The sequence below is a fragment of the Myodes glareolus genome, chromosome 21, assembly GCF_982192425.1.
Source record: "Myodes glareolus chromosome 21, mMyoGla1.1, whole genome shotgun sequence".
NCBI lineage: Eukaryota > Metazoa > Chordata > Mammalia > Rodentia > Cricetidae > Myodes > Myodes glareolus.
This window is the reverse complement of record NC_142046.1, coordinates 47,248,580-47,267,167: the sequence shown is the minus strand read 5'-3', so window position 1 is coordinate 47,267,167 and position 18,588 is coordinate 47,248,580. Positions and strand designations below refer to the sequence as shown.

Sequence of the window (18,588 nt, the reverse complement as noted above, 5' to 3'; positions counted from 1 at the left end):
CTTGACGGCTCCAGCTTGGTCTCACGCCTGGGAGAAGTAAGAATGGTCAGAAGTGAAGGTCACCGTGTTATACCACTAAATTTCTCTGTGAAAGGAGGTTATCGTGCAAGCAGGGATCCAGAATTATTCCAAAAGTTAAAAAGAGAAACAGGCATTGAAGAATCATAACAGGAATTGCATTAAATATAGTCAAAGCTCCCCTCCCCCAAATTAGGACATGGAATTTAAATGATAAAGTCAAGGTACTGCAGGAAGCTGATAAAGAATCAAGCTAATTTGGGGAAAACACAAAAGAGTACTTAATTCAATTGTACTCACACCCTCTGGACCATTTGCCCTTCAAAAATACATTGATTTAGACACTCATTTTTCCCTTTAACTCGGGGGTTAATAAGAAAACACAACAAGCATTCACTGGTATTGATAAAATCATCTCACAAATCAAAGACTGTCTTATGAAGACACTGCATTGGTAAGTTCAGAATTTGTGTCCAATAACATATAGGGGCTTTCTGTGCATACACGGGTTGACTGCACTCAATTGGGTTAGACATAATTTCCTATCAGAAACGTCTCTTCCTTAAAAAAAAGAATCAACTTTAGGAAACACAAACCTAAATACTTCCAAGTCAGTTTAGCATGTGTTCATAGATCTCAGAAAAGTAGATACTATTCCTTTATGAAGTATTTCACTACAGGCAAGAATACAACAAGATGAGAACAAGAACCATTTTTTCATTAGTTATTGTTCAGAAATACTAAAACCATTATTGTAGAGAATTATAAGGAGGAAAGCATACACACCGAGGCAGTATCCTAAACCTCTTAGAAAATCCTAAACCTACTTAGAAAAATTCATATAAATACTGCGAGTTAGGAAAGCGACTATTTGAAAAATTAAGCCATGATGACATTTGCCTAGCCAGGATGATCTAACATTAATTCATCAATCACCTCTACTACATGAATGTTACAGTAGATGTTTCCTGTTCTCTTTCAGGGAAGCAACGTATAATATAAAATAGCTATTGGTGTTAAAGCCACACAGAAGCACGCACCAAGAGAAGCCTTTATTTTAAGATTCCTACCTCTTTGCTTTCCTCCATATCTGATTCGCTGCTGAATTCTTCCGTATTTAAATTTTCAAAGTCAGACTCTCCGACGGCGATGGGCACGGTCACAGTGAGGCTGGGGTTATTTATGAATGACATGTAGTCACTCTCGTCTACCACGTACTTCTCCACACTGCTGCCTATACCACTGGTCGTCCCGTTCCCATCTTTGAGGTAATTGAGGTCTTTGCCTATTTCTATGGTCGTGTGGTTGGAGATACAGCTGTCTTTCTTGTTGTTCAGATCTTCAAGGGGTTTGATTTCATCCAAAGCCTTCTGCTTTCTCACGAAGGCTTTCTCGATGAATTCACGTATCTTCCTTTTAACGAAGTCGATTCCCCTTTGCATCCTGCCCACCGCTATCTGGAGGTTGTTCATCTCATTGTCATCATCTGTGGCGGCAAGGTTGTCAGAGCTGAAGGAGCTGAGGAGCAAGGCCAGAAACAGGTTCAGAACCTAAAAGAGAGCAGAGGGAGAGTGATCAGACAGCCTGCTTTCCTTGCGTCCACTGTAAACCACGGCATTCCCTTCAGAAAACCCCTTAAAGCCAGTCTCCCGAAACACAGCAAAAGTAAGAAGAAAGAAAAGTAAAAGCAAACAGCTGGCTGACAGCAAATCCTATTCATATTCTTATTCATATTCTATTTCTGGTTCATTTCAAAATCACTAAGCTGCCATGGCACTTCTTCCTCAACATCCAGAAGAATCTAGACAACTCTGCAGTCAAAGAAACACGTTCTTTCGGACACTTGCTATTTTGAACATAGAATCTGTATTTCTTAGGACAGTGAATATTTATTCTAAGTTGATTCCTCGAACCAAATAGAATTCCTGCCTACTTAAATCTGTTTTGGCTTCTGTAGCATTGCAACATTTTCCACTTTGGTAACATGCTAACTTCCAGAAAAATGTATTTATTGCTGGAGCGACAATTTTGTTTCTAAAAAATTTTCTAGTAGCTGTCTGTGTTTATGTAACAGAAATACAATAAAGACATAGTTGCTATATAATAAAATTGTTGCTAATATTGAATGAAAATGACATTCGTGGTATCACCATCTCTAAGTCTGTTGACCAGGCAGGCAACCGAGGAATCAGGTATTGTTGGGAACATAGCTGTCTTCATTTCTTCCCCAGGGTTTGAGTGGCACAGTCCTTGATAATTCAGAATAAAGCAGGACAGTGATGAAATGCAAGGCTATTAGTACAAAGGTGGACTCTGGAAGATTCTAGTTAAAATATCAATGACAATGGCGGTGATGTGTGTGTAAGGTAATAAGAGTCAGTGAGTGGAGAGGGTACTTGAACTGGCCTTGTCCCATAGCCACACTGATGAATATCTTGCATATCACGACAGAACCTTCATCTGGCGATGGATGGAGATAGAGACAGAGACCATCATTTGAGCACTGGACTTAGCTACCAAAGTCCAAATGAGGAGCAGAAGGAGGGAGAACATGAGCAAGGAAGTCAGGATCACAAGGGGTGCATCCACCCACTGAGACGGTGGGACTGATCTAATGGGAGCTCACCAAGGCCAGCTGGACTGGGAGTGATGAAGCATATGATCAAACTGGACCCTCTGAATGTGACTGGCAATGAAGGCTGACTGAGAAGCCAAGGACAATGGCACTGGGTTTTGATTCTACTGCATGGACTGACTTTGTGGGAGCCTGGTTTGTTTGGATGCTCACCTTTACAGACCTGGATGGAGGGGGGAGGACCTTGGACTTCCCACGTGACAGGGAACCCTGACTGCTCTTAGGACTAGAGAGGGAGGGGGAGGTGGGAAAGGGGAGGGAAAAGGGAGGTGGGGAGGAAGTGGAAATTTTTAATAAATAAATAAAAAAGAAGAGTCAGTGAGGATGAAAGCTATACTGACCACCTGTCAATCACCCTGCCATGGCTCCGACAGCCGTACTGAGACCTACCTGTTCCTCTACTTCAGACAACTATTAATATACTTGTTCTACTCTGACCCACCTTTGAATTTCTTACTTGGGTGAAAAATAGATAAAATAAGAAAAAAATTACTAAATACTCAATCTGAGTTTTTATCTGTAAGAAAGGTGAATTAACAGTGCCACAATTATATTTGGACTTAATTGAGTAAGGTTTATTAATGGAATGTCCTTGTCTATCTAGAAAAATTTTATCTATGTCATTGAATCCTCCCCTAGGATGTTCAATATTGGACTTGGCTTTCTTGTTTTGTTTTACTTTTAACCAACATACAATGCTAACATGTATTTGTAGAGTAACACTGTAATATTTTGAGATATATACATTCCTTTTAGTAAGTAGCTTCTTTTAAACAGATCACAGCCTAGTGATAGAGTGCGGTTTTCAGGATTTTCAGGATTATGGGTTGTCTTCTCGCTCTTTCTCTGGTACTGACTGAAGTGGAGCAGTCTAGCTGTTGAGGAATGGGGACACTCAACAATTCTATGGAAAGATTCTATAGCCTTTCTCTAACAGCCAGGGAAGAACTGGAGCCACTTGCTGACAATCAAGATACGGAACCTTCTTGGAAGCTGCTCCTCTCATCCCAGTCAAGACTGTGGCCGCATTAAACATCTCGACAGCAATCTCAAGACTGGCTGAGCTTCAACAGCTCAGATGCTTTAATCCTTAGCTTGCATCCATGGAAGCTGCCAGTCTTCGGGGTCTGATGTATGAGTCTTTGCTCTTTCTACTATCCTGTTTCCCAGCTGCAGGGAGCACTGACTGTTCCTTAGTTTGGGGACAATCGTCTTTGTCCCTATAGCTTAAATCTTACATCACAAGCACAGCTATTTCAGATCCCCTTTCTTTAATGAAAACTGTGCTTCCCTAGCAAAACAATATTTCCATTATGTGAAGGTAAAATACAGTGCTTTGTTTTCAAATTCCGAACATGGACTCTTATCTCAGATAATGTCCTGACACTGGGGCTCATTTTTCTTATCAGATCCTTGCTTTGAAGACCCAGCACACAGTTGACTTACTAAAGAAATTATAAAGACTGAAATTTATAAATACAAAAATTAATAAATTTTAAATTTTTTCAAGTCAATGTTACTGACTCATGCTGTAATTCCTAGGTATGAGATGCCTTTGAATATCAGTCTGCAGTTGAGAGGTTCAGTAAGATTTCATCTTGAATTTTGAGGAGACCCAAAATTAAAATGTTTTCGAAAGATACCATTGTTAACAATTGTAAATAAAATGAGTTATTGTGTTTATACTTCCATATTAGTATGGAAATATAAAACCAGGAGCATTCTTCACCATAGAAGAGTAAGGAAGAATTTTGGCTCAAGAGGCATTTTGGCTCAAGAGGGAGTGCAAACCACTGAAGTCTAAATCATGCATGGATCCTGCAATCTTATGTAATAGGCAACCGGAAATAAATGCCTTACAAAATAATCCTTCCGAAAGAACAAAACATTCTTCATTCAAACATTTGTAAAACCTATTATTTGTGACTAAATAGAAGAAACACGATTTTACTACTTACGACGAGGTTGCCAATCACCATGACCATCATGAAGACCGTGAGACACATGGTCTGGCCCGCGACCTCCATGCAGTCCCACATGGTCTCTATCCACTCGCCACACAGCACGCGGAACACGATCAGGAAGGAGTGGAAGAAGTCGTGCATGTGCCAGCGTGGAAGCTCACAATCGTTGGAAATCTTGCAGACGCACTCCTTGTAGCTCTTCCCAAACAGCTGCATGCCGACCACGGCGAAGATGAAGACAATGATGGCCAACACCAGGGTCAGGTTGCCCAGGGCGCCCACCGAGTTGCCGATGATCTTGATGAGCATGTTCAGTGTGGGCCAGGATTTTGCCAACTTGAAGACTCTAAGCTGGAAAAAAATAGTGGAAGAATATTGCTAACACCTTGCCCTGCAGAAGCATCTGTATTATTATTTACAGCAGAAATATAAACAAATATTTATCAGCTGTAGAATGATGAATCATTTGTGTGCTAAAGAATTATCTGACAAATGTAGCAGATATTGTATACTGTACACACACACACACACACACACACACACAGTGGTCAGGAGGTAAGTAGGGGGGGACACTATAGAAGCATTTAAATTTTTTTTATTGTCGTTGCTTGTTTGTTTTTAACTAAGACATTTAAAGGTCGTGTAGGTCAATCCACAGCGACTCACTTTCAAAGAAGTAGAGCTAGTTTTTAACAGCCCAGAGTGACTGTGTTTTTCAGTGTAGTTGAAAGATGTATGGCACACGCTGCATAAGTTAAAATAGAAAGATGAATTCATTTCTTGGAGGGTTTGTGTGATTTTCATCTAGCTGTATCTTTAGTTGCTATAACATTAGACTATACTTTTTTATGATTTTTGTTAGAAGGAGGCTTAAGCTGAAAGATAAGTTTTTTCAACCTTGATGTCTTCAGTAACTTAAGAATGAAGTCATTATAGAGGGTACATGTCCCCTTGCCACTGGACCTGGCAAATTGGTGATGTTGGTGGGCAGAGGTCCCTCAAGCATCATTGTCAGTTAAATAGCAGAAGCATTTTATTTCCGATGCCTAAGTAAACATCAGGCAGACAGTAGTGCATTATCTAATGCCACCTAAGTGACTCATAGGAGTGAGTAGAAGCCCAGATTGCTTAATTCATTCCAAGGAATAAATTATGAAAAAGCACTTGGTACATTATGCAAGGTTATAATGATACCGGGATCCCCAGTTCCCTACATTGTATCAATTATTACAAAGGTTTACCATTCTTCTTAAAAAGTCATTGTCTACATTAACCTGTCATATAATTAATTCTAATTGTTTTCAGTAATTCTTGACTCCTTCTAGTTTCAAATTAGATCCATAACTCTTGTTGAAGACTAGGGAAAGATATTATAGTTCTAAGGAACTCAGCTCAAATTTGAACTCTAAAATTCATAAGGAAAGTACCAAATAAACATCAAATCAATGTCTCGAGATTAATTAACAGTGCAATAAGTCACCTATAAGGAATTTAGAGATAAGGTAACTTTACTCAACCTTTATTATTTGTAAATAGAACCAAGCCCCAGTCAGAGCATATACAATAAAATATACCAAACCCTTAACAGAAGTGTGTCAAATCATGTGTAGTCTTTTAATTTAAAAAGAAGCCAATAGTTACAAAATAAAAAGATCAAATGAAAGATAATTAATTTAAAATCAAAATTCACTATGGGTAGTGCTTCTCAGAGAGCAGGTTTGATAACTTCCTGATGTGGTTGAAGGAAAAATTTTCAAGGAGCGATTTTGTTTATTCTCCTCATTCCCCACACCCTATTCCAAGTATTAGTTTCTCAGGGGATAAAGTAGACAACCCAAGGCCCCAGCGGCACCTCATGCTTGGTTACACAAATCAGACAACTGTGTTGACTATGGTGATTGTATCTGGATTGATGTGTGACACCCCCCCACTTTTTCTTCCATCAAACTCATCATTTGATTGCAAGAGAGAGAGACATTATTGGTTGTTTATTGGATCAGAACAATATATTTATCAAAGCCATCATGAAGAAAGAACTGCATTTCATGGAAGGGCACTACATTTTCATATGTTTTCAAATCATATTGCATTTTGGAAATATGTTGAGCCTGTTATTAGGAAAGAAAGAAGACTAATTAGCTACAAAGTTGAGTACGGATACTGCTAATTAGTTACCAGCCGGAATGATCGGAGAACTGACAATCCTTCCACGTTGGCCAGACCGAGTTCCATTAAACTAAGGCTCACAATGAATCCATCAAAGATATTCCAGCCTTCTTGGAAGTAATAATATGGATCCATAGCGATTATCTTGAGAAACATTTCTGCTGTGAAGATCCCAGTGAAGACCTAAATGAGAAATGCGGCGGATGATAAGAATGCCTACTCTTGAAAAGAAAACAACGCGACTAATAGCAAATCCAACCCAAATTCTGGATTTTAAAGATTGGTTTGCACACCACAAGTTAATACTCTTGCATGTTTTACATGCAACCCGGAATCTACTCGCTCATTATATTTAAGATTTGCCCGGTGATAAAGTATAGATTTATATATTTAATTAACATTCTGATTTTGAAACAAAAAGTGCACTCGGCATACTGTGCTCAGCTACAGCTAATCTTTTTCGTTCTCCAAAACGTCACCAAGTGTTTCCCCAGAAGCACAGACATTGGTTGCCAAAGTACAATAGGTTGGCCCCTTTCCATGGATCTGCAGTTGAAACTGGTGCTAAGGAGTCTTTATGGGAACTGTAACAAGCATAGCATAGTCACGTGTGCTTCTAAAGACAGTCAATATTTTTTAACAACTGTTAATTTGGGAAAATAAAATCAGCCTTTTCCATTTCCATTTTCTACAATTGCTTCCATCCTTCTTTCTCTTCCACTTAACCTCGACTTCTTTGCCCTTTACACTCAGTATTTCTCACTGGTGAGTGGAGTTAGCCAACCTGACTTTTGTCTCTCATTACCCAACAGATTGTGTTTATATCCTTACTTGATGATTTTCTTCTTATTAAAATGGAAGCTGCACCCATGTTTTGAGGTAATTTTCCCATTTGCGGTAACTGTCTCTTGAACTTTATGAGGTATTTGCTTTCTTATAGTCTCAATCTGTTCCTACTACTGGGTGTTTCCCTGTTAGGATTTTACAGAAAGCAACAGAGACTCCATCCTTCCCTCACATTAAAAATACCACCTCTACCAACCAATAAACTCTCCAGGCCCTTAGCTGCTACCATTATTATCCTCTTGAAGACCAAGACATTTTAAGAGTTTGTGTGCTATCAAAATCCACTAGTTCTGCTTTTCAAATTATTATGTCCATGTAAAGTGAAAAGTGGATTTATCTTAAAGCAGTCTCTTTCTTTGAGAACAAGTTTGGCCCAAAGTTGCCACCATACATAGTGAACTGTAACCTAGTTCGATTTGTAAATAAATGGTTAACTAAATTAGACTGTGCTCTAAAACCAAGCTACTGAGTCTCAGTTAATTGTAGCAACTGAATACCTATTAAACCAATCAAAAACCTACAGATGCTAAAAACCTGGATCATAATTGAAAACATGATGATGAAACACAGGTGACCAATCCAAATCTAAAGTCAACTATAAGGCAAACAGGCTGCTTCTGCAAGAAATTGCCTTTCCTTGGGCTACAAAAAGGCATGTGCCCAATGGGGCAGAGTGCTTGGAAGAAGGTCTTCTTGGGAAAACTTCCTGATCCACAATCTCTTTTTTTCTCAAATGATTTGTTAAATCAAAATGGTCTCCATTGGGAAGGTGGGGAAATGAGGAGAGAAAAAATGGAGCGTGTATGATATTTAATACAGAACTTCATATAAAATATGTGTTTATTGCGCATACTTTATTGAGTCACTTGTAATCTGGCAAAAATAAAACAAACAATATATGCAATATTCAGTTCAACTATAAGAAATGTATTATGTTTTAAGGTATTTGTTTAAGACTCATGAGAACTTAATATGCATTTTATATTATATATGAACATATATTCTCAAATTTCTAGGATAATCTTATTTTTCTTAGTCATGTTGTCACTTACTTACCATGTGTGCTTGGAGAACCACATATGTAAAATGGCATACCAGTGGATAACTGACAGAAGCCGGTTCTCTTCTACCTTTTGGGGTCAAGTGTCCAGCTTAGGACATTAGTCATCAGACTTGGTGACAATCTCCTTTTGTGCTGAGTCATCTGGACGCCACTAATTTTGTTTATGCTTCTTCCCTTTTTTTGCTTTGAGGTAGGATCCCCCTATGTAGCACAGATGGCCCTAGAATTTGTGACCTCCCTGCCTTCATCTCCCAACTGCTGGGATTACAGTTATGTGCCATTCTGCCTGGCCATAACTGTCATTATAACAGAGAAGCGACTTAAATTCATCTCTAAATCAAATTACACTTGAATCATTTGCACTATGTTTAAGTGTAGCAACCCATTTTTTTTTTACTGCTTTAAAAAAAGATACAGGAGAGGATCAGAATGTTGTTATCTTATTTCACAGTAACACATAAAATGAGTATAAACATTCATGAACCAGTAGGAAGAAGAACCCTCAAGGAATCTTACCAAATTCCCCACAGACAGCACACTGCTGAACTGCTCCGTCATGGGGTAATGCTCCATGGCCATGAAGAGCGTATTTAACACAATGCAGATGGTGATGGCCAGGTCCACAAATGGATCCATCACGACCAGGTTGACAAGGTGTTTTACCTTTAGCCATGGCTTACAGCAGTCCCAAATCAGGCACATATTAGCAAACTTATACCAGCAGGGTGGGCATTTTTGTCTGGATTCTTCAAGCTCTGGAGAGGAAAAAGTAAATATGTTCACGAAAACTCTTTACTTTCTACTCACCAGTCTTTGGCTTAAGTTGAAAGTAATTCTTTAAAAATAATCTAAATACATTTTTAGAAGAGAAGATAATCTGATTAAAGGGGAAAAAATTATGTGTTTGCAGTCGCAGAAAGGCTAATAAATTTCCCAGGGTTTCTCAGATAAACATATTTTCTACGACTCTATCTTCAATACTGTTTTTTTGTCTTAAAAAAAATATAATTGTTTACAAGGTAACAAGAAACAAAATGGCAGAACTTCCATTACTCACACGTTCAGACAAAACAAGAGGTGGTTACCAATGATTCCCCAGGACACCCTAACAACCTCAATGAGTCACAGAGAACCTCAGTCTCTCAGATATCATTGGAGGGATTCTAATGAATCACATTTAATCAAATCACTCCTCTGAGTTTAAAAAAGAAACTTTTACTCTAATAATAAGCTTTAGTTACATGGGCTTGCATATTAAGTTCAACAAGTTTCTTGTACTCTCTACACATCAATAACCAGAAAGTACCAAAAAAAAGGGAAATAATTGATTTAATAAACTGGGGTCCTCACTGTTAGCATGCTAACACATTAAAAAAATGAGATTCAGGTACCATTAATAAAATACAAGATTTAATACAAAAAAATTCACAGAATTCATACATTTCTATTTATTTTTACTTTTAAGGGACTGAAATCTGTAACTGTTATAGCAAACACACGGCATAAAATTGCACGTTAAAATGTTCAGGAAACATTGCTTTTATGAAGGATTTAAGCTAAATGGCATTGTAGTATCAAACTTCTCTGACTATTGTCTACAAGGCTTTTTTTTTTTTGATCATTTCTTCTAAAATTAAGCAACTCAGAAACCTTCTAGATGTTACCTGCTTAGTAAAGATTATCATCTCTCTATCTTCCTTTGGTAGAATGCTCACTTAGAGAAGTCTTCGGTGGGAAAGGATACCAAATCCATTGGTTTCTGCCAATGCCAATGCAGAGGACTACCTGCTTTGCCAAACACATAACCATCCTTTCTTACCATTAACAGAAGGTAATTTCCCTCTTGGTTCATTCCATGGTGTGTGGCTTCTGACCAGCCATATTAGTACTATTTTTTGTAGCAACTAGGGTATTTCTTCACCACTGATATAGTTTACAACAGAGTAAAATTCATGAGGGAGGAAGCAGCATAGACAACGGAGAAGTATGTTGTCAGATTTTTGCTCTCCTAATAAACATTTGCTACTCACTTCTGCTACAAAGATGATCACTTTCTTAAGTCATTTTAGTCTTAACTGCTTTAGTGGAATTCTATTAAAGTTAGACACTTTAAATTTCTCTTTGGATACTGAAATTCTTAAGTGGACATTTTATTGCCATCTCTTAAGATTTGCAAGTTGGTCAAAAATAAAGAATATTTTTTAAGTCGGTGAAAAAAATCCCATAAATAAAATTATTATTCACTTTTATTTATTTACTTTACATATGCATTACTACTTGATATGTGCTTTCAATACTCCCAAACAAGTTCATGGTCTCACAGGAAACTAAGAAAGATGATACAATTTGCAACAAATGATAGAGGAGAAGCCGCAGAGATTCTGCCTATGCGCTATCAGAGAAGTTCCATTTTAATTTACACAAGCTGTGATTTAGAGGAAAAAGAAAAGCAAAGAGCCATAGCACAGGAAAAAAACAAAAAGAAGTCAGAGAAACATTCAAAGTTTCAGCTGAAACTGAAAAGTCAGCGGGTGCTGATGGTCTTGACACTAGGAAAAGCCGGAGCAATGTTGTCTTAAGTCTAAAATAAAATCATTCAATTATTAATTCCCCATGGGACTATCTTCCGCTTTGGAACAAGCGAAGCACCCAAGACAACTACAGCCGCTTCTCCATTATTCCTGTGGGGGTTTCCCACCTTAAGAGGCAGCGGCTGCTAAGTTTTTATCTGCTATTGATTCGGCTTAATTCCTTCAGTAATTTTAGCTAATCCCCCAACATGCATAGCATCCAAAGTACGTCCATGAAACATTTCTATGCAATTTCACATTTCATAATAACTTTCACACATAATAACTCTGGATAATGGAGAGTTGGCTGTAGTTGAAATGAAGGAAAGCAAAAGTTGCCAGCCGCGTTAACAAGCCTCGTTCATGAAAGGAAAGATGAACCAAATTTTAGAAGAAACGACATTTAAATAAACAGGTAATAACAACCAAGAAACTGCCTCACCATTAATGGGAATAGAACCGGACTGTATCAATGGAACTTTACTATTCAAGTTGTATGCAGAAGACGGATGGCTGCCAACTAACTTTGGCGAGTGTCGTGTTCAAACTGTCCAGATGTAACCGAATAAAGAAATATCAGCCTTTCATTTTATATCACAAATGGGAAAAATAAAAGACTGAAGTTTAACCAACTATCTCACTAAAATGAACTTCATTCACCGAAATCTCTGAAGACATTAAGAACAAAAATTGTAGTCTGTCGCTTCCTAAGTTCTTCTAACTTCTGGAAACAGCCCCTTCATTCTAATCAACTCCGGGAGGCATGTTTTTGTGTAGAAAGATGTGTGTGCATTTATTCTGAGCTCTGAATGTCAGTTCATGGGCAAGTTGAGTTTGTAATGGTTTGATTGCGTTTTCCTTCAGTTACTCCTTATATTAGTCCGAACTTAACGCTACTAGAAGTGCAAAGTGTGACTGTTGGTTTAAGACTTACCCTGGCTCCTTCTCTACTTCCTGCTTTGGGGAGCAGCCATGCTGCTGTCATCGGAAGCAGAACCACTGGCCCCTTCCTCTCAGTGGTTTTGCTATGGCAAGGAGCCGAAGACCAGAGATTCTTCAAAAGATTTACCTGGAGGGATAGGGAGGAGCAAGCTACTGGCAACTGGGGGGAAGAAGGAGTGTGAGCTAGGCAGGCAAGGTTGGGGAAGAATGGACTCGAGTTTAATATTCCATTGAAGGCAATGAAAAATCAGGACTCTGAGAAAACTGGGTCTTGTACCAACATCTTGTCTATGATGACAGAGTCTTCTATTATGGTAATTTTTTTTCTGGTTATGATTTTTAGGATTTGCAATACTGAGATGATAAGGTTTATAACATTATGACTAAAAAAAAAATCTTTCTAATAATCTACCCAGTCTCTGAAGAAACTAAAATTGGGAAGGGAGATATACTGGGAGGAGGGCCAGGGGAGGGAAAGAGGAAGTGGAGATACGATTAAGATACAGTGTATGTAGCTACTAAAATTTGAGAGGAGTTTTAAAGACTAAAGTCATGCACACACTCATTTTCTCTCACCCTTAGGCGCCCTCTGAGCGTTCTCTTTTGACTTAACATTTTCAAACACACTTTTACACACGTGGGAACAGGAATCAGGGAGACTTGTCAAAGATGGCGTGATAGAATACATTTAGTATGAAAGCAGGAAGGGAAAAAAGGAAGATATGAACAGCCGGGCTGGGGATTGCAGATGAACACAGTGTAGATGAATATATTTTCCATGTATTGAAGTTGACAGTTGTTGCTGATTTCACTTATAATACAAAAGGAGAAAAAAACACCACATGAATTTACGCAGGTAGCACGATAAAACAGTTAATAACCATAGCATCTTTTGACAGTCCTCAGCATGCAAAGGACGGGGGTGCTTTACACGTGTTGCCTTAGTTAATCCTTAAAATAACTTTATGCCTAAACATTACAGTCCACATTTTGGCTGGAAAGTGAAATTCAAATCGTAAATTAGTACATTTAACCTGTGGCAGAGCCTGAACGTGATCCAGTTAAGCTGTTCCCCAAACTTTCATTTTGGTAGTATGAAAGCCAGACTTCTCAGTAGTATGTTAATCACTCTGATATAATCTTTGAACAAAGTCAGAGCTGACCTAATATTTCATCAGATATTCAGATATAAAGATGGAGAGCGGGAGAAACAAAAGCAGAACTGTCAGGTTTTAAATCTAGCCTCAATGAGGCACGACACCTTAACTCACACTTTTATTTATAATTCTGGTTGAGTCAATAAATTTTCTAGCTTGCGTTAGCTGGTTACATTTTATAACTTGTGAACTGTGTTAGCAGCCCCATAATGATAAGCATAAATCATTGCGCTGTTATTAATGTTATCATCAGGCTTCAAGAATTCAAAGTTTAAGCTCCGATAGTCATATTCCAAAGGTACCTTACATTTGTAGCTTTCCTAGCGGCATGTTTGAAAATCCACACGCAACAGTAGATTCCATGTGCAGTGCGCTGAGTTGACCTTACCCTTTAAAAAAAGTGGCGATGCGCTACTGGCTCGGGAAGTATTGCCTTGAAACACAGGCAAGGGGTTTCACATCATTACCAATTCACTACCCACGAGCGACGGTGTGGAACTTTTGACATACCTTCCATTGTGTTGGTCAAGATGCTGGCCATACTCATTGCTCTTTGCCTTGATGTAGGGTCTTCCAACAAGTCCATGGAAACATGGTAAGAACTGGACCTCCTCTTCCTTAGCTCTGTTTCTGTAGTCGTGCCCTGAAATACCAAAATTCCGGACAACAAAACAATCACTACTCTTGGGTAACAAACCTGAAAGTATTCAGGTTGTAGACACTACCTAACCAGGGTTTCCCAGGCTTCCACAGGTGCAGACAGTGTCTTGCTTTCTCATTGCTGTGGGAAAATACCAACCAAAAGCAACACAAGAGATCAGCTCCTTGTATAGGCCCACAGAAGGTTCAAGTGGCTATACCCCCACTACGGCAGGGAAGACACGGTGGCAGAAGGGAAGGCATGGTGACAGTAGTAGGGGGTTGGGTGGCAGGCCCCCTAAAAGAGTAAAGAGCTAAAAGAGTTAAAACCAATCAGCTACAAGAGTTTTTGCCATTGCTTAAAGCAGCATGGGTACTGCTTATTAATTTGGATCTCACTGTGATGCGAGCAAGGGACACGACCGCTGGGTTTACTGATCTGCATAATCATGCATCTTCAAAGTGGTTTCGACGCAGCTGATGTTACCACGAATGCAGCTGATGTTACCACGAATGGCGATAAAGACAGAGGCAGTCGCCTCAAATAAATTTCAAGATAAAGGAGAAGTTGAATCAAGGAGAAAAGAGAGAAGCCCTCAATGAAGATAAGACCATTAAAGTAAAGGTGGACTCGCAGAATGAAAATGTTTTACTTCCTTTAAGGAAAATGTGGAGGGCATATAAACGCCATTTCACGTCTTCTGCTTCCAGCACAACCACATTCAAAATTCCTACGTAAGTTTTAATGGTAGATTCCAAAATCCCCAGTGATATTTCTCAGACAGTTCTTCTGAAGTTAATTGTCTTAATGGAATGTATGTACAAAAACCCAGGAACTAGTGAGCTTTGGGACAGGCCATTTGCCTGCTGTTGTTTGTTTTCTGGTTGCATGTTTGTGTCCCTTCAACTCCTTCCCTAGGACGGAATCTTGCTTCAAAGCATTGACTTCATGGCTGAAAAAAATGCAGGGGTGGGAATTGGCAGGTTATCAGGTTACAATAAGTTTGGTTTCAAAGTAGGCCCAAGCGACTTTCATTTGTGTACTCTACCTTTCCTGATAGGATAAATCTATGTTGACTCCTGAACAGTGTCAGGGCAATTCCGATAAATGGATTTGTATTTATATTAATGCAATGAAATTGGGAATTATACCCCAGTGGTATCAAGATCTGCGATAAGCCTACTTCTGTATTCAGGAACCATGTGGAAGGTTTCATAAGAAAAAGATTTCCAAGGTCCCTCTTCAAAGCTTTGGTTAGAGTAGTTCTGGGTGTAGCGAGGAGATATGAAATTTCTGTTTCTGAGACTCATTTTGAGAGAGTTTGAAACACAGTTTGAGAAACATGGTTTTTCTTTATCTACCCATAAAAGTGGTAATAGTTCCGTGTCACACGAGTGTATCAGAACTGGGTTGGTACCAGCTTGCTACTGCCTTCTTGGCCTTCCTTAGTGTCTCCATTTCATTTCTCTTCGCATCCTACCTTAGGAACATTCAAATGCATTTGGTTTATTTCTTTGTTTGTTTTAGGTCTCTGGTATTTTAATTAAACGGTGTTTTAACCTTTGAGAATTTAACAATGAAAAAGAAACACTGGTTAAGCTCAGTGGTGGCACGGGTTTAAATGAAACTGTTTTCTTTCTTACCCATCTGTTCTTCCCATTTAAAAAACTCAATGGGATGCCATAGTTCACTATGAATGGAATGTAGTAAGGCCTATAGCCTGCACATCTGGAATCAAATCTTAGCTGTACCACGCACAGGCCTCAGAGATAAATTAGTAAATATTATAATGGGTAGTTGTGACAGTTCAATGTATTAGCTCTGCAGTGTTCTGAGCAATGTGCTGTACATAGCTGGCTAAGATTATTTTTCTAAGGAGATATGACCATGCCCTTACTAGTCTTCTTGTCTGCTTCACAACCAAGTTCTGCCGGCTTTGAGGCCTGCGATTTTCCCAGGCTACCTGGAAACTTCTCTGGGAGGAAAGGGTGAGAAGGGACCGTGGAAAACGAGTGATGAGCAACCGTGATGGAGGTATTTCAAGGCGTGACGCTTTTCTAAAATGCGACTGAGAGCTAACTAAACCATTGTAATGGGGTCCTAAGGGGCTTGTCCCCTTAAAACATGAAGTTACATAAAAGTCATTATGCAAAGGAGATTTTAACCCAGCTCAGGACACTGATATGATCAGACAACATGGTTAGAGTATTTTGTAAAGGTCAAATGATGCTTTATTTAATGCCAACGTGAAGAGTGTCTTGCTTTATAAAGGAGCCATCAATGATGAATCCTGATATACATTATCAATCTAGAAGTCTTTTTCCATATGTTTGATTTGGGGCACCTTTGCATATAACAAGAATTTATGGCAGTGATACAAAAGTTGAAATCCACTAGAAAAAATCCACTAAGAGATGTAGAGTAGCTGGGTCATTTGAGTTGGTGCTGGGGGAAAGGACACACTGTGTAGAATGGAGAGAATTATGAGTAAGGAATTTAGATACAATTAGCAACAGCATAACAGCCAGTGGAAGTGTGAAGGTGTTTGTAAAGGAGCAGGATGGTAAAAACCTTTGCAATGCCTATTCATGTAACCATGCACATGAATTTCTTAATAGTTAATCATATTGCCAGTCTGGTGGTGGTGCATGCATTTAATCCCAGCACTTGCAAGGCAGAGGCAGGCAGATCTCTGGGTTCATGACCAGCCTGGTCTACAAAGAGAGTTTCAGGATAGCCAGGGCTACACAGAGAAACCCTGTCTCAACAAACCAAATAATAATCATATTAATTACATATTTGCACAACAAAAAATGTGATTTTTTTGCTAAATTTCAAGTTGTAGTAATAATAATGGACAAATGTTTCTAAAGATTCCTTGTATGATCTTAATTTGCAGAGATGTGTAGAAGGTTTTGACGAGACAAATTCATAGCTTGGTAATACCAAAAAACTCTTGTCCTCAGAAAAACCGATGCAGGGAAATTACTGTCTGTGGACATCGAACCCACAGTCCTGACTGCACTAGGGCCTCCTTCTGTGCCCTCAACTGTTCATAGGCCTCACCTCTGGCAGTAGCTGTCCCACAGGAGACGTGAGAGCAGAGGGGCCTCCGACCAGAGAGACCACACCATTGCAGTCCACCGCACTGTGCATCTTTCCGTTCATGGGCAGAGTGGGTATTCCGCGGGAGGCCCGGCTGGCCTGGCTGACATTGCTGGGCCGCCTTTCTCCATGTCTGTGCGGCACAAACAGGGAGTCTCTTCTGCTGTCGTTGTCCTCAAACGTGCTGTGTTCATCGTCGGCGAAGTCATTTTCAGACCCCACGTCCTTCACTCGACCTTTGAAGCTGAAAAGGCTGGCTCTACTGTTGCGTCTCGGAGAGAAAAGGGAGCCTCGGATGCTCAGCAGAGACTAGGGACAATCAAAAGAAACACAATAGATGAAGGGAATTAAGAACCTTCACCCAGAAGAAAACAGCTTGATCTGTTGGTTCACAGCTGCGGGCTATCTCAGGGTAAGTCACAGGGCGGGAGCTGAAGGTTCCCTTCACTGTGCTAGGATCTCACCCCTTCCATTTTATTTTCCCTCTTCTTCCTTTATTTCCTTCCTCTTCAGTCATTTTCTTTACCTCCGTACAGTTAGAAGCACTCCCACAACATTGTCTGGTCTTACGACTGGTGCCCGGGACAGCAGTACTTGCTAGACCATTCTCTTAGAACTGAATTTCGCTTAACAGTTGAATGAAAAGTAATTAAGCACACACCTACGTTTAGGCCGTTTGAAGCCTAAAATAGACGCAGTAAGAGCTCACAAGTGACCACACCCTGAGGCAGATTTTCCCTAGAGGAGAATCAAAGCCAGCTTGCTGGTAGACCTGCATAATTATAGTACCGGAGCAGTTTCTCTCCCTCCCTTTGCATATTTTATAATGGCCTTCATGAATAAATTAGACAAATCAAGCTGAAATAACTGTGTGATTCATTTCCTGATTTCCACTCTTCTGTCTCAAGGAATCTGAAAAACACTGATATTAGAAAAAAAAAAAAACGGGTTTCAACTAAGCATCTGATCACAGTCACTTAGCATTTTCGAAATGATTGTCTGTCTCTACAGCAAGTCCTTCTCTTTGCCATCATTTTTCATCAATGAGGATGAACTGCCTCCTCTATGCCAGTCTATATATATAACCTCTAAGACTCATGCCTTCACTTGACCAATAGCCATTTCTCTGTTGTTGATAGTACCCTGGACCTTAGGAAAAGCTCCTCAGTTCTCGAATCATTTAATTTGGGAGGCACTGATCTAATCCCTGGCGCGGCAAGCAAGGCAACATCTCAGGTACTGTCAGGAGCGGGTGTCACGAGCTGCTGCAGGCCTTGGCACAATTACAGCAACTGATAATTCAGATGTCAACCCACCAGAGGAAGTATTCCCTGATGGGGTGCCCCGTCAGCAAGGCTTGTGGACCTCTGACTCTGAAAGCTTTCATCTGTAATTTCATTCGTGCAATGGCAGCTACGATATCTCCTCATTACCATGCATTTTAATGTAATGTGTATATGTAATCTCATGATTACTTCTCAA

General features: G+C 39.5%; 1 protein-coding gene across 4 annotated transcripts in view; it reads right to left on the bottom strand.

The window, feature by feature from the left end:
- Positions 1–18,588, bottom strand: part of Scn2a (sodium voltage-gated channel alpha subunit 2) — a 131,056-nt gene that overhangs the window by 33,593 nt on the left and 78,875 nt on the right. For all 4 annotated transcript variants that reach the window (XM_087900018.1, XM_087900016.1, XM_087900019.1 and 1 more), the window contains exons 12-17: positions 17,068–17,415; positions 13,872–14,004; positions 9,209–9,447; positions 6,793–6,966; positions 4,612–4,968; positions 1,089–1,568 (exon numbers count right to left, since the gene is read on the bottom strand). In XM_087900018.1, the coding sequence (XP_087756144.1) occupies positions 1,089–1,568; positions 4,612–4,968; positions 6,793–6,966; positions 9,209–9,447; positions 13,872–14,004; positions 17,068–17,415 (1,731 nt within the window). The remainder of the gene's footprint in view (positions 1–1,088; positions 1,569–4,611; positions 4,969–6,792; positions 6,967–9,208; positions 9,448–13,871; positions 14,005–17,067; positions 17,416–18,588) is intronic.